The 13,015-nt window shown below is 32.8% G+C and overlaps 1 protein-coding gene across 1 annotated transcript in view; it reads left to right on the top strand.

Moving 5' to 3' along the window:
* Positions 1 to 13,015, top strand: part of LOC133184258 (epidermal growth factor receptor kinase substrate 8-like) — a 38,331-nt gene that overhangs the window by 12,520 nt on the left and 12,796 nt on the right. Inside the window, exons 8-19 of the mRNA XM_061319236.1 lie at positions 929 to 990; positions 2,041 to 2,099; positions 3,009 to 3,113; positions 4,382 to 4,489; positions 6,722 to 6,828; positions 7,552 to 7,690; positions 7,937 to 8,264; positions 8,696 to 8,858; positions 9,591 to 9,799; positions 10,650 to 10,751; positions 11,706 to 11,781; positions 12,059 to 12,172. Of these exons, the coding sequence (XP_061175220.1) occupies positions 929 to 990; positions 2,041 to 2,099; positions 3,009 to 3,113; positions 4,382 to 4,489; positions 6,722 to 6,828; positions 7,552 to 7,690; positions 7,937 to 8,264; positions 8,696 to 8,858; positions 9,591 to 9,799; positions 10,650 to 10,751; positions 11,706 to 11,781; positions 12,059 to 12,172 (1,572 nt within the window). The remainder of the gene's footprint in view (positions 1 to 928; positions 991 to 2,040; positions 2,100 to 3,008; positions 3,114 to 4,381; positions 4,490 to 6,721; positions 6,829 to 7,551; positions 7,691 to 7,936; positions 8,265 to 8,695; positions 8,859 to 9,590; positions 9,800 to 10,649; positions 10,752 to 11,705; positions 11,782 to 12,058; positions 12,173 to 13,015) is intronic.

Below are 13,015 nucleotides of genomic sequence, written 5' to 3'. Positions count from 1 at the left end.
TATTATTATAATTATATGCATATCAAGAGTACTACTTTTCTAATGGGTTAGTCAAAAAAATTTTATAGAGTATCTGTTTTCAATTATACTTTATGGGAAAGATTAAATTTAATTATGCTTTTTGAATGTTAAAATGCTTATAAAAGATATCTTGTCAGATGTTCACGAGGAAAAATTTTTTCTTACTTCACTTACTTACTCAGGCCCTTGGCACCATTTCCACTTTCCACTTAATTCTTGTCTAATTATGAAACCTTTAGGTTATTGTATGTCTTTTATTCCACTTTTTCATTTCCACCTTCACAACTCTCTGTAAGGTGTTTTTCATCTTTGTTAGGCAAGAGTTTCTGATAAGCTTCTCTCCTCATAACCCTTGGCCTTGTGTGTCGTATAAAAGTCAAGATTTCTTATGTCACATTTTCTCAAATCCCAACTTGTTTGTTAGACAAAAAATAAGGCATTTTAAAAACGGAGTATGCAACGAATATTTGATAAGGAATTGAGCAATGACTATTTTATAGGATGCAAGCCTATATATATATATCTGAAATTTTATAAACACAAGATTACATTATAATCACATCAATTTACTATTCAAATCCATCATCATTTATAGAACCATGTATAGCCAAATTGTTTTTTAAAAGATTATTATTTACTTAAGCCTTTCAATCCATGGAGAAAAGAGCATAGGTCAAGAAACATTCCAAACAGAGACCCAGTGTTGATTGGTCAAACAATATCAGTAATCAAATCCCTCCTCTGGCTCATGAAAAAGATCTCAAATTAGGTCTAGAATTTATGTGGTGGGAAGTGCATCAGAAACCCTTGACAAGTGGAAATGGATGTGTTTTTGGTGTTTCCTCATTCTTTTCTATTGATTGATTTCCTTATTTAATGGAGTTTAAAAGGTTACTTTTTCTTTTAGGCACAGGATATTGTAGATGAAATTCAGGCAGCAAAGGATGGCAGACCCACAGGTTCTTTTGGGTAAATATACAAAATAATACATAGATAAGACTTCCCATAAAAGGATAATTTTCATAGATAGAGAAATTAAAGTTAAAAACCATAGTGAAGGTATATTTTTTTTAACTTTTTAGCTCACCTCAATGAAGTTGGGGGGAGCTCATGTAATACCCTCAACGTTGACATTTGAGTCAGCGTCCCTGGTTCAAGTTTTTGGAACAGATTTCTTTTTAAGTACTTCTGTGCCCTGTATTAATCAGAGATACATGAAGGATGCTTCTAGTATGTTTCATTGTACCAGTCAAGGTTTCAGATGCTGCAATTTCAGCTAAAGAATGACCAGGTTAATATTTTTGGAGCAGTTTAAATTTTTAGAGCAGGACTCATTTCCAAATAAATATAAAACCTATATTGACCAAACTTGACCCACCCTGGGCATGGATGATACATCTAATAATGCACACTACCAAGCTTGCTTTGGATGCTGGATCTGACCTACGTTTTCCAGATGAGTGATCAGGTTAAAATTTGTGGAACAGATCTTATTTTCAAGTAGCTATGAGCCCTATGTTGACCAAACTTGCAAGGATGATACATCTAAGGATGCACACTACCAGGCTTGCTTTGGATGCTGTATCTTACTTGCATTTTCTGGATGAGTGACCAGGTTTAAGTTTTTGGAGCAAGTCCATTACAAAGAAACTATAAGGGCTATCTGAACCAAACTTGCATGGATGATGCATTATGGGATGAACACTCTCAAATTTGCTTCAGATGCTGGATTTGACTTACATTTTCTGTTTGAGTGACTAGTTTTAAGTTTTTAGGTAGGTCCATTTTCAAGTAATTGCAAGCCCTATCAGACCAAAATTGCCTAAATGTTACATCTAGGGATGTACACTACTAGATTATTAGTTTAGTGTTCGACATTGCCTTACTTAAAGACAACATTTGTTGAGGTGAGCTCTGTAATCTCTGATTATCTATGTTTTTGGTATAAAGTTAGAAAAAAAATTATTATCTGTAAATTAAACTTTGGCCATGATTTTGAACTGAGTTGGTATATTACAGGCAGAGAATTCCTCCTCCACCTATGGGTCCTGCCCCCAACCCACCTAGATTTGGAGATGGTAAGCATTGTAATTTCTCTAAAATTTTGAATATTTTAAATACATGTGAAATATTTGTAATGCCCCCTGAGATGGAAAATCAGCAGTGAATTTATTTTGGTTTGCCAATTTTTGTGTCTGTTCACATTGGTCATAAGTTTCTGGTTAAGAATGACATTTAAGTTGTAAACAGCAAACTCCTTAAGTGATTATGGTGCCTTTATATATGTTCGACAAGAGCTTCTGAGAATAGTATTGTTATGTACTTGTACAAGCAGGTAAAGCAAGAAACTCGGGTTTCAGCAATATTTTATGTTTTAAAGATGTAACAGACAGCAAGCAAAATATAGAAACACATTTTAAACATTTGGACATTCAGGATGAAGGTAAATGAGAGTAACCTCCCTTAGAATATGTAACCGGGGTATGGCAACTTGATTGAGGATAAGTTAATCTATGCAAGTATTAATTCCATAAAAATTAACTTATGAATACCTCTAACTTCAGTGCATGCGTGAGTTTGGGATGAGTAGGAAATTTTCAGGTTTGGAATGTTACAATTGAAGACTGACATTTTAATATTTTTTTTCAGTTCATGTAGTTTGTGATTGATGCCAAGCATGATAATGATATGGCATGTACATACATGTATATTTCACATAACTCAAAGAGTTAAATTTTTTTGGAAGAATTGTAGTGTAAAATTGAATGTTTTTTCAACGGTATTGCATACGATTCAAATGTGACTTGAAAGCTATACTGCTGGTTTTCATGGAATGTTTCATAAAAATTCATTTGATGATGTCAGTGTTAAGAAAGGTTGTGTACTAGTGTTTTTGGTTGGAAGTTTTCTCAACATTTTGGTCTAAAACAGTACATTGTAAAGTACACCTATATATGACAAGAGTTTCTTTTCTCTAATGGCTGCAGCTGGTCATTGGGTCATTGGGAGGCCTACTGTCACACGCAGGCAGTTCTCATCCAGTTCTGCCGATTTTAATCAGGAATTTATCAAATCCAGCCAAAACTACCAAAGTAAGTGAGGTCACTGCTGTGTTTGTCTGGCTGCCATGTCACACGTCTGTCCTGATATTTTAAGCTGGAGAGACAAGGGGCTCCAAATGTACCTGCATATATTCACATTTAGTAAAATGGAGAGGGATTCTGAATGCCTTCTGTAGTTCTATATGATATATGTATGACCTATTATCCAAGTGAAAACCAAATAATGGGCAGAGATATATTATGTGTATGAAATATATTTGGTATTTTATGAATGGGTAGAATTTATGGTTTAGGTATCATGCAATAAAAAGAAATCAAGTATGAGTTATAAAGATACACCAGATGTTTTCTGTTTCAAGTGAATGTTGTGAAAGATAAAGTGAATTTTGCGTCATGAAATTGGAAATGTTTTTCTTACCTTGCAAAGTTTGCTCATAATATTTTTGAGAAAAATTCATTTTAAAACATTTAATCCATCCAGAGATGAAAAGTCCAACTCCATCAGAAAATGCTTATATGACTTTCCTAAACTGTGGTAAGGCCCTTTTCATCCGATTTCCAATACCTAGTAGTGAGTGATTTCTGAGTCATGCATGCAAGAACAAGATAAAATTTTGATGGGGTTCAGTACCGTGTCCGTAAAGTCGGTATATCACATAATGGAATGCTTACCTTAGTAGTAAAGGAGAGGGAATTGTGATTTAAATGTATGTATTACCGGTAATAAGGGCTGAATTAAACTGGCATGCATGAATATATATTGTACATAAAATATATAATAATGCATCTATTTGGACGGTTTTCCCATTTGAAAATTGGGATTATGCATATGTGAAAAATCCACTGTTATGGTATTGTAACTTCTGTTTTGTACATTTAACAAGTATGTAGTTGTACCTGCAAGAAATTTATCTACCTATATCACCTTTTCCTTTGATTTTACTCTTTAAATATTCAAAAAAATGTAGTATGTACATGCATGTATTTAGTAATGCTGCACACAATTTGAATTGAATCATCATTATTTGGGTTGAAGGAATTAGTAAATATATAGCATGTATGTATATAGAGTCTTCAGATGTAAAAATATTTTATATACATGTACCTATACATGTGTTCAATTGTGTACACTACATGTATTTTTTATTCAACATGTTCAGTTACCAGTGTTGTTGTATTTTAAATTTTGTGCACATCAGTTACTTTTACTTTCAGTCTCAGGATAAAAATAAGTAAAGCAAATCAAGGGCTACGATTTAAAGAGTTTTTGAACAAAAATGGGAATTTTATTTTTCTAGAAACTTACTTGAAAGAGAATGCAGGGCTTGGTCGCAGTGATTTCTACTCACAACAGGGCGGTAGAGAACGAGAAAACCAAGCCAATAATTTCGTAGATGATGAAATTAGTGAGTTTTCCTAAAGCTTGCTGCATGTCATTGCAAATTCAGCCTTTTTTCACTGCAGTAACTTAGGAATTAACTAAAAACGCATGTGCCGGTAGAGGAAATGGAGGTAGAAAAAAAAAACCCAAAGTTTGCACCTTTAAAGATAATTGAGCATGTGTCTCGTGCAGAAAAAGATTTCTTTTCATTAGAAATTTGCAAATGTTGAAATACAGAATGTTTTAACCTTAAAAAAAAGCTTATGCCAACTAACAGAGCTTGAATGGTTTTTAAGGGGTATGGGGGTTGTCGTGAAGTGATATTGTAGGAGAAAGTAGCAGATTTACTAACTTTGATAAAGATCTTAGTATGCTGGTTACTAACCCTTCTCTGTTAAGATTAAGATTAATTATTGTAAGGTAGGTAAATTTACATTAGTAAGATAAAAAAAACACAACATTCAGGAAAAAAATTGTTACAATGATATGGAAGAAGTTGGAAGGGGGGAGGAAGTGTGTTGCAAAGCTTTCTCAATACCTAACAAACTCTAGCTGATTTGAAGTTGAATTTAAGGTATGTCACTCGTCAGCCTTTAAGAAAATTTCAGTCAGAACCTCTTACTTAAAAACTATTTATTACAATTCAATCTTTATAACATATTTAAATTAAACAATGTAAAATGTTCAACATTCAATTAAAAAAACTGCTCAAAAATTCACAAAGAAGCAAGATTTATAAGGGACTATTTCTTGTGGCGGAAGGATATTTAGCAGAAAATTCTGCAAATCTACACATATATTAAATTTAATATCTTGGAACTTTAGCCTCACATACTTTTACTCAGAGAATATTTTCCGTTATGATATGCCTGGAATATTAAATATAGGTCTCAATTTATATTTTTATAACAAAATTTACACCTTCGCTCAACAAACATTGCCAGGCAATGAAGATATATTAAGGAAGGCGAGACAAAATTTACACAGTTTTTTGCCTGAAAATCGCATATTTTGACCAATATTTCAAAATTAACACCACTGACCCCAACTTTTTCTTTCATTATTTTAAACTACTCGATACTTTTGACCGATCAGCACTTAAGTCGTAAAAAGTTTGATACAAGAAAATATTCTATTGCTATTTAGATTTTTAATACCCCAAATATGAGACTTGTTTAGTACAAAAAGGTCACACAATAATTTTCGCGCATTAATTTGCATTATTTGTTCAATGATAAATATTATTCAAACTATTTTACGTAAAATAAGATTATGTTTATTGCCATGGTTACATCTTAAAAAATATGATAACGGTTAAAGTGAGTAACCAAAGAGTTACAATTTAAGTGCAAAAAGGTCAACTTAATTGTACCGTAGCTCAGTTAGATGCACACTGACCCCCCATTTTCTCTGCGATTTTGAGTCATACTATATGAGTACTTATCCAAAATATACTTCTCAAAAAATCCTTGATATAACAAATTTCACGAGTGACATACCTTAATACTAGTAATTTAAGTCTTACAAATTTTTCTTTTTTCATTTTTTATGCACATATTTTCTTGACTATGATAAATTCATTAAGGTACTAAATAGAATTTTTTCTTTAGATATTTCAAACTTGTAGATGTTCCATCTTTTCAAATATTGTTCATATTGCAATGCTTTATTTTTTTTGATGTTGTATTTTGTTTTACCATTTTAAGGATTTTAATTTCATAGTCGATTTATGATTCAAATACTGATCATACTAAATAAAAAATTGAAAAGGGTTTGGAGCATAGCCTTGACAAAATGCATCTTGGATCTATTTTTATGCTAGTATTGTTTATGTACATGTAAGTAATGTAGAAGAATATACAAAGATAACAAAATATTCATGAATTTATAAAGAGGCGATAAGTAAATTATAGCCTTGGTAATGTGTCACTTGATCAGATACCAGAGATCAGATTCACAACACACTTCAGGCAAAAACTGCTGTAGCACAGAGTGTTCAAGCTGTCCAGGCCCTAGTGGTCACTGTTGACCAGTCATTGCTGGATTATTGTAGCTCAGAATTTTACTCCATACAGATCTTTTTTTCAGCAAATCTGGGCTATTTATTTGGAGTAACTGTTGTAATTGATTACACACAAGGGTTGTACATATTTATTAACCTGTACAGGTTGGGAACAGATCATTATTGAATTGTTATTTATTCACAAGGTGCCAGCTGTTGCGATTAACGGAGACTAGAGTTTGATTATATTTTTAGACTTCAGACAAAGTAGAGCAGGGGGTGGATTTGGACAGAGTAATAGAGCCTCCTACATGCCCACAGACATGGACAGTGGCCAGAATGAAATTCTCGAAAGGGATGTGGTAAGTTACAAAGCCTTGCAAACTATGTTATTTTAATTAACATGGGTTAAATACCATTTGAGAATGATTTTATCTTTGACAAAAAATACTTTGTTCAATTTTCAAATTAGTGACTCTTGCAGTTAAATTGCCTAAGTCTTGCTTTTTTATCATGGGTTAAATTGATCAGTAAGGCTCCAGCTTATGATTTAGTTATTAAAATTACAGTAAAGAAATCTGATAAACAGGTACCAGTCCCAGTGCCAAAAGACGTTGACTATAAAAATTCCCAATTCAACTGCTGAGTAATACACTGCCCCACAGTTGAAATGGTAGTTCGCTTAGTATGAAATACACAGGTTAACTGAATTTTTCACTTCCTCTTAAATCGAAAGTAATATAGGTGTGGTGAGATGCATGATGTAGACAGCCCAATGGCATATATTGCAAGTGTCTGTCAATATTGACATCTTTAAAAAAACAGAACAAGGGATATTAATTTGTAAAACAGTTCTTGTTGGTTATTCTTTAAATCAATGATTAATAGCTAATTATTTTAGAATAAATGTTATTTGTTAAAATAATAAAAAAAAATTCCCAGTTATATTTTGACACTTTGTAATATTTCGACACTTTTTTCCCAATTGAATCGGTATTGGGTACCATTCCCAATTGGTAGAAAAAAACCCTGATACTGACAAATCTTTAAAAGCATTAGGAATCTTTTATTTTTTTTTGTTCTAGCAACTGTTGAATGCCTGCTTTGATGACATAGAGAAGTTTGTGTCCAGGCTACAGCAAGCTGCAGAGGCGTACAAAGAATTGGAACGGCGAAGGAAAGATCGCAACAACAAAAAGTCCAAAAACAGCCGACAGTCGGGAGGTTAGTAGTTTGATTATTGAATCTCTGAAATTCATGTGATTCTATCGAATTTAAGTAACATAAGTGCTGTTCAATCACAGTTATTTACATCATTACTTTATGTTAAAATTTTTTAACACAATGATATGTAAATCATCTGGGAAATCAAAAAATTGAATTAAATAGATAACATTAATATTTTAACTGTCTTCAGTTTTTATGAAATACAAGAATATGAGGAAGTAATTAATTAATCTTCATTTACAGAAGGCATGCTAAATATGAGAGCAAAACCACCGCCAGCAGATGACTTTATTGACATTTTTGAAAAATTCAAATTCGCATTTAACTTGCTGGCTAAACTAAAGGCTCACATACATGACCCCAATGCCCCAGAGCTTGTTCACTTTTTATTCACACCACTGAGCTTAATATACGAGGCTAGTCGTGACCCTGTGCATGGGGGTCGTGACCTTGCTGAGAGTGCAACAAGGCCAGCCATTACACAGGATGCTAAGCAATTGTTACTGAACTGTTTGACATCTAAAGAATTGGAATTGTGGCAGTCTCTTGGGAAATCTTGGACAAACAGCAGGTAAGAAGATACCAGTGTTGGTATTCGGTCTTTTGTTAATAAATACTGTGGTTTATGTGTTACGCATACATTTTACAGAAGAATTGATGATGTCTTGAATTTTTTCAATAAAAATAATTCTGAGATTTTAAAGGCATGTATTATTGATATAATGATTTGTGAAAAGTACTTTAGATCACTGAATTTTCATGACATCGTATTTTCATAAGATGGGTATTTGGTATTTATAAGCGAGACAAAATTATCACGAATTCTGGTTATTGTTGTATATAATCGATACTAATAAAAATATGCAGGAAAATGAAATTTTTGAGAGCAGACCATCTTGTGTAGTTATGCAGATTGAAATAAAGTTCTTGCAAATAAGTGATTTACAGTAAGTGCCTTGCAGTGAAGATGAAACCTTTTGTAATGATTTTTATATATTATAGGGATAATTATGGAGACACCTACATGCCTCGATTTTACAATGGTTGGGCCCCAGCGATGTCTGCTCCAGTGGACAGGATAGACAGAAGTCGGATGGAGGATGCTTTAATGAACCATGAGAGACAGATCCGAGACCGTGACATTGAGGACAGAGTACGGAGAGAGGTACAAGATACATCAGAATTTAGGACTTCAGTACACTTAATGCCATATGGTGTAATAAGTTTCCAAATGTGTGCTCAGTCCATTGTGCTTCTAATACTGCAAAATATTTACATTTGCAAATGTTTTCTTTTATATAACACTATTAAAAGGAACGCATATCTATATCCGTATAAACACGGGTTCCTCGCGTCATAAACATTCGACGTAATTTCTCAGTGACGTCATAAAGGGTCAACGCGGAATCAATGGATCAAATACGTGCCGTTGAGTTTGAAAAATAAAACACTTCATGCGTAAGGATTATAATCAGGAAAATATAAAATATGAGTAAGTCATAAATGTAAATATGAGTAATAATGTATCATTTTTAAACATCTATTGGGATATAAATACGGGTTGGTACAAGATCAAATTTACCATAAAGCCCTTCGGGCTTTATGGAATTTGATCTCGTGACCAACCCGTATTTATATCCCGATAGATGTTTAAAAATGATACATTATTTCTTAAATATATTCAAACTTAAATTTATATGTATAGTTTTTGATATGGGATGCTCTTTTAATTGTACGAGAAAAAAAACCCCAGGTGTTAGTATCTGTTGCATGCATGACAAGAAGAAGGACCAAGCCCCAACTGAAAATTGACTCACATAGATGTATTAGATGTACATTATATACAGTTTGATGACAAATAAAAGTTTTATGTTGGTAATTGAATAAATTTTTGCAGGGAGGAGAATTGGTGATGCCCTTCCCACCAACTCGTGATGAAGATAGGAATTACATAGGACGTTCAACTCGATACGATCAATACAGCCGACCCCCTGAGGATAACTACGCAAGGTCGACCAAGCGTCCTTCTACTCCCCCTCCTGGGGTCCCCTTTACTAACCCTAATGTTGCACGGTATCAGGAGCATGTTGAGCAACACATTAATAGGTCTGTCTCACAGACACTTTTTCATCAACAAACATTCAGTGAGAAGATATTAGATATTAAATTTATTTCATGTGAGCAAAGTATGGCTTATTTATTTCAAATTTTTGTGGAATAATGCTTAAACAGTATTTCTTTTGGTCATTTTCTCTGAATGTTTGGAAAGCTAGTAATTGTTGTTACATACACTATTTTCAATTTAAACTATTTAAATGGGGGGGGGGGGGGGGGGACTGAGAATGCTTTTGTTGTTGTCAGTTATTTCAAGTCTTACAATGATATTGCAGTACATGTATGTGACAACATATTTACTGCTAGTATATTAGTTGATGTTGCTATATTTTGTATGTTCTTTTGCTGTTTATGTAATTGTACTGGTAAGTCTACACACTGATATTTAAGGTTAAGGTTTCAAGTCCTACATCTCCTACAATAATTAACTTGTCTGATTACCTCTAACACATTATCTTACTACACAATCACGGATAGTGTTTATAAATATCGTTCAGTGTACATGTACCATGTACTGTCCTATTAGTAGTCTGTGTAAATATGTGTACCATGTAACACACTTTAGTCCGAATTTCCTCAGTAACAAGCATGTTTTACTGACTTCCTGAAATATTCCATCTTGATTTTCTCTGCACACTTTGACTTCTAGAGTTATCTTTATATTTCTATATTTTAAAGTGGAAAGAATGTAAATAATTTAGAAGTCCATCTATTCATACTAGTTGTCAGAATATTTCTATAGTGAAATTTTTTTTATAATTTCATGAATTAGCAATATTTTATCCTCATTAGACAATGAATGATAGCAGTAAAAGCTAATGTATTTGTATGGTTTGTACAGAAACAGGGAGGTACATGAGCCCAGAATGAGCGAGCCCCGAGTTCTGACCAGACAGGACAAGAACATTCAGTTTGCACAGGACGTTCTGAGATCCAATGGAAAGTGAGTGAGGATTTTCTTGTAGCTTTTAAATGTTCCTGAAATGGGGGATACACCCAGAAAAATCACTTTGATGTTTGTCTGTCTTGGAATTCTTTCACATTTACACAATTGACCAAATAGAATTTTTTAATGTTTTTTTTATGTTTATTTTTATGTTACCTTTTTTTTTTGTTTGAAAGATCTTTAAACTATGTTTATAATTTTATTAAGATGTTTAAGGTCATTAGTGAAAGTCAGTGCAGGGACTTATGAGTTTTTTGGACAAACTAAATTTTAAAACAAGCTATTTTCATGATTTAGTGAAGTTTTTAGGACTGTAAGAATTTCCTCCCATATCTGCATCCAATACATGTATTTCAATGAATAAAAATGAGTTCATGTTTTTTGGGGGGGAAAAAATGACTTGATATCTGTTACTGAGTGATAGCCACACCCACTCTTAGCATGCACAATTTAAATATGAGGCAATTTTTGAAATTCACATGTAAACACCTTTTTGTCTTCTTAATGTTATGTATCCTTTCGTAAATTTTATTCGAATTGTGGATATTATCCCCAAATTTCGTAGTCTAAAGCATGGATTCTCATACTGTAAACATACTTATTTCAGAAGTAATCATATTTTAGTGCATTTTGTGTTGCTTCTTGTCTGCTAATTCAAGTACATGCTAATACAGTATATGATTAAAACAAATACATGTAGAAGCTTGGATCGGAATGTGCCATTTCATGATTAGGCTAATTATTTGACAAGGAAGATTGCGCTAAATTTATTCATTCACAAAGAAAAAAAAAGACATATTTCAACATTTAAAGTTTATTTGCTAATTTTATTTGAATATAGTGAATCATGTTTAATTATCTATACACACAGTATGTACATGATCAAAATAGTAGGAGAAATGTGTTGTTTTAAAGGGGAATTAAATTGTCTTTCTTTTGGACCTCTTTCAGGGTTATGGAAGCAGTTCATGATCGTCAGGGGAGAAATAACAAAGAAATCACAGTGGAGAAGGGAGATTTATTGCAGGTGGGTTAAATGAAAATTTTTATCCCAGTTAACATAGACATGCTCGATTTAGTAGACTTCTGATAAGTTATTGTAACCCTTAAAATTTAACAACAGGAGATATGCTTAATTTAATAGACAGTAAATTATATTGTATGCAGTACTCCAGCTAAACAAAGATTTCAGTGCATTCTGTAAAAGAAAAATGCTTCCTTAAAAAAATTTGTCCTAGGTAAAATACAACTTGACATGATTTTGTCTTTCTCTGCTATGAAATTGAATTTAAAATCAATTTTAGGTCCTAGATGATTCCAGGAACTGGTGGAAGTTGAAAAACCATGAAGGTCACATTGGTTATGCCCCCTACACAATTCTGAAGGAATATGCAGCTTCTGATATGGAGATGGACAAGGTAGATAACTCTGACCAGCTCTGAGCACCTACTGCAATAGTCATGTTATAATGTTTTAACACAAGGTTCATTATATCGTGGAATTAGGCATAGTTCCAAACAGCTTATAAACCCCAATTTACTCAGATTTTTTTTTCTTTTTTGACCAAAGAAATTGATATTAGCACTCTAACAGATTAGCTTCACTATGACTAAAGTTAGAAACTTACTGTAAAAGTCATTTCAGAAAAAATGGCTGCTTTTTTTCAGCTATAAAACATTTGTACTGCATTTTGGGAAATTTTCAATTCTGTGTCTTATCTGTACAACATTCAATTTGCAAAATAATGGAACAAATTAAGGTTCATATGGAATCAAATTTTTGATCTTGTTGAAAATTAAGAAAATGCCTTTCAATTGTCCAAGATAAAATGACTCAATTTCCCATTACACAGAATATGTAATATTTATATATGTTATGAATGAAACATTGATTTGAAAGTTTGTATATGCTTCCATGCTGGTAAAAAAAAGCTTAATATTGAATCGAAATTTTCAAAAATATATTGACGAGAACAACCAATCACTGATTTTTTTGCCAGGGGTTGCGCTCTAGTAGACAGCATTAAATGGCCAGTATGGGAGAGTGTGATTCAACAGTAAGAATCCTGTAGTCTGTATCACCAAGAGAGTCATTACGTATAGTCAATGTAACACTCGGCTGTCCATATCAAGCTTGTCCGACTGGACTTTACTAGTCAGCTGATGTCAATTATATCATTAACATTTCATTTATTAGAGTTGGTTAATTAGCTGCTTTATTATATTTTTTTGTTATATTTTTGTCCTCACACGTGACCAAGT

The sequence above is a fragment of the Saccostrea echinata genome, unplaced genomic scaffold (genome assembly GCF_033153115.1).
Source record: "Saccostrea echinata isolate AGI-Se365-2 ecotype Australia unplaced genomic scaffold, CSIRO_AGI_Sech_v1 ptg000001l, whole genome shotgun sequence".
Classification (NCBI taxonomy): domain Eukaryota; kingdom Metazoa; phylum Mollusca; class Bivalvia; order Ostreida; family Ostreidae; genus Saccostrea; species Saccostrea echinata.
The sequence above is the reverse complement of the archived record's forward strand: the minus strand, read 5'-3'. Positions and strand labels throughout refer to the sequence as shown.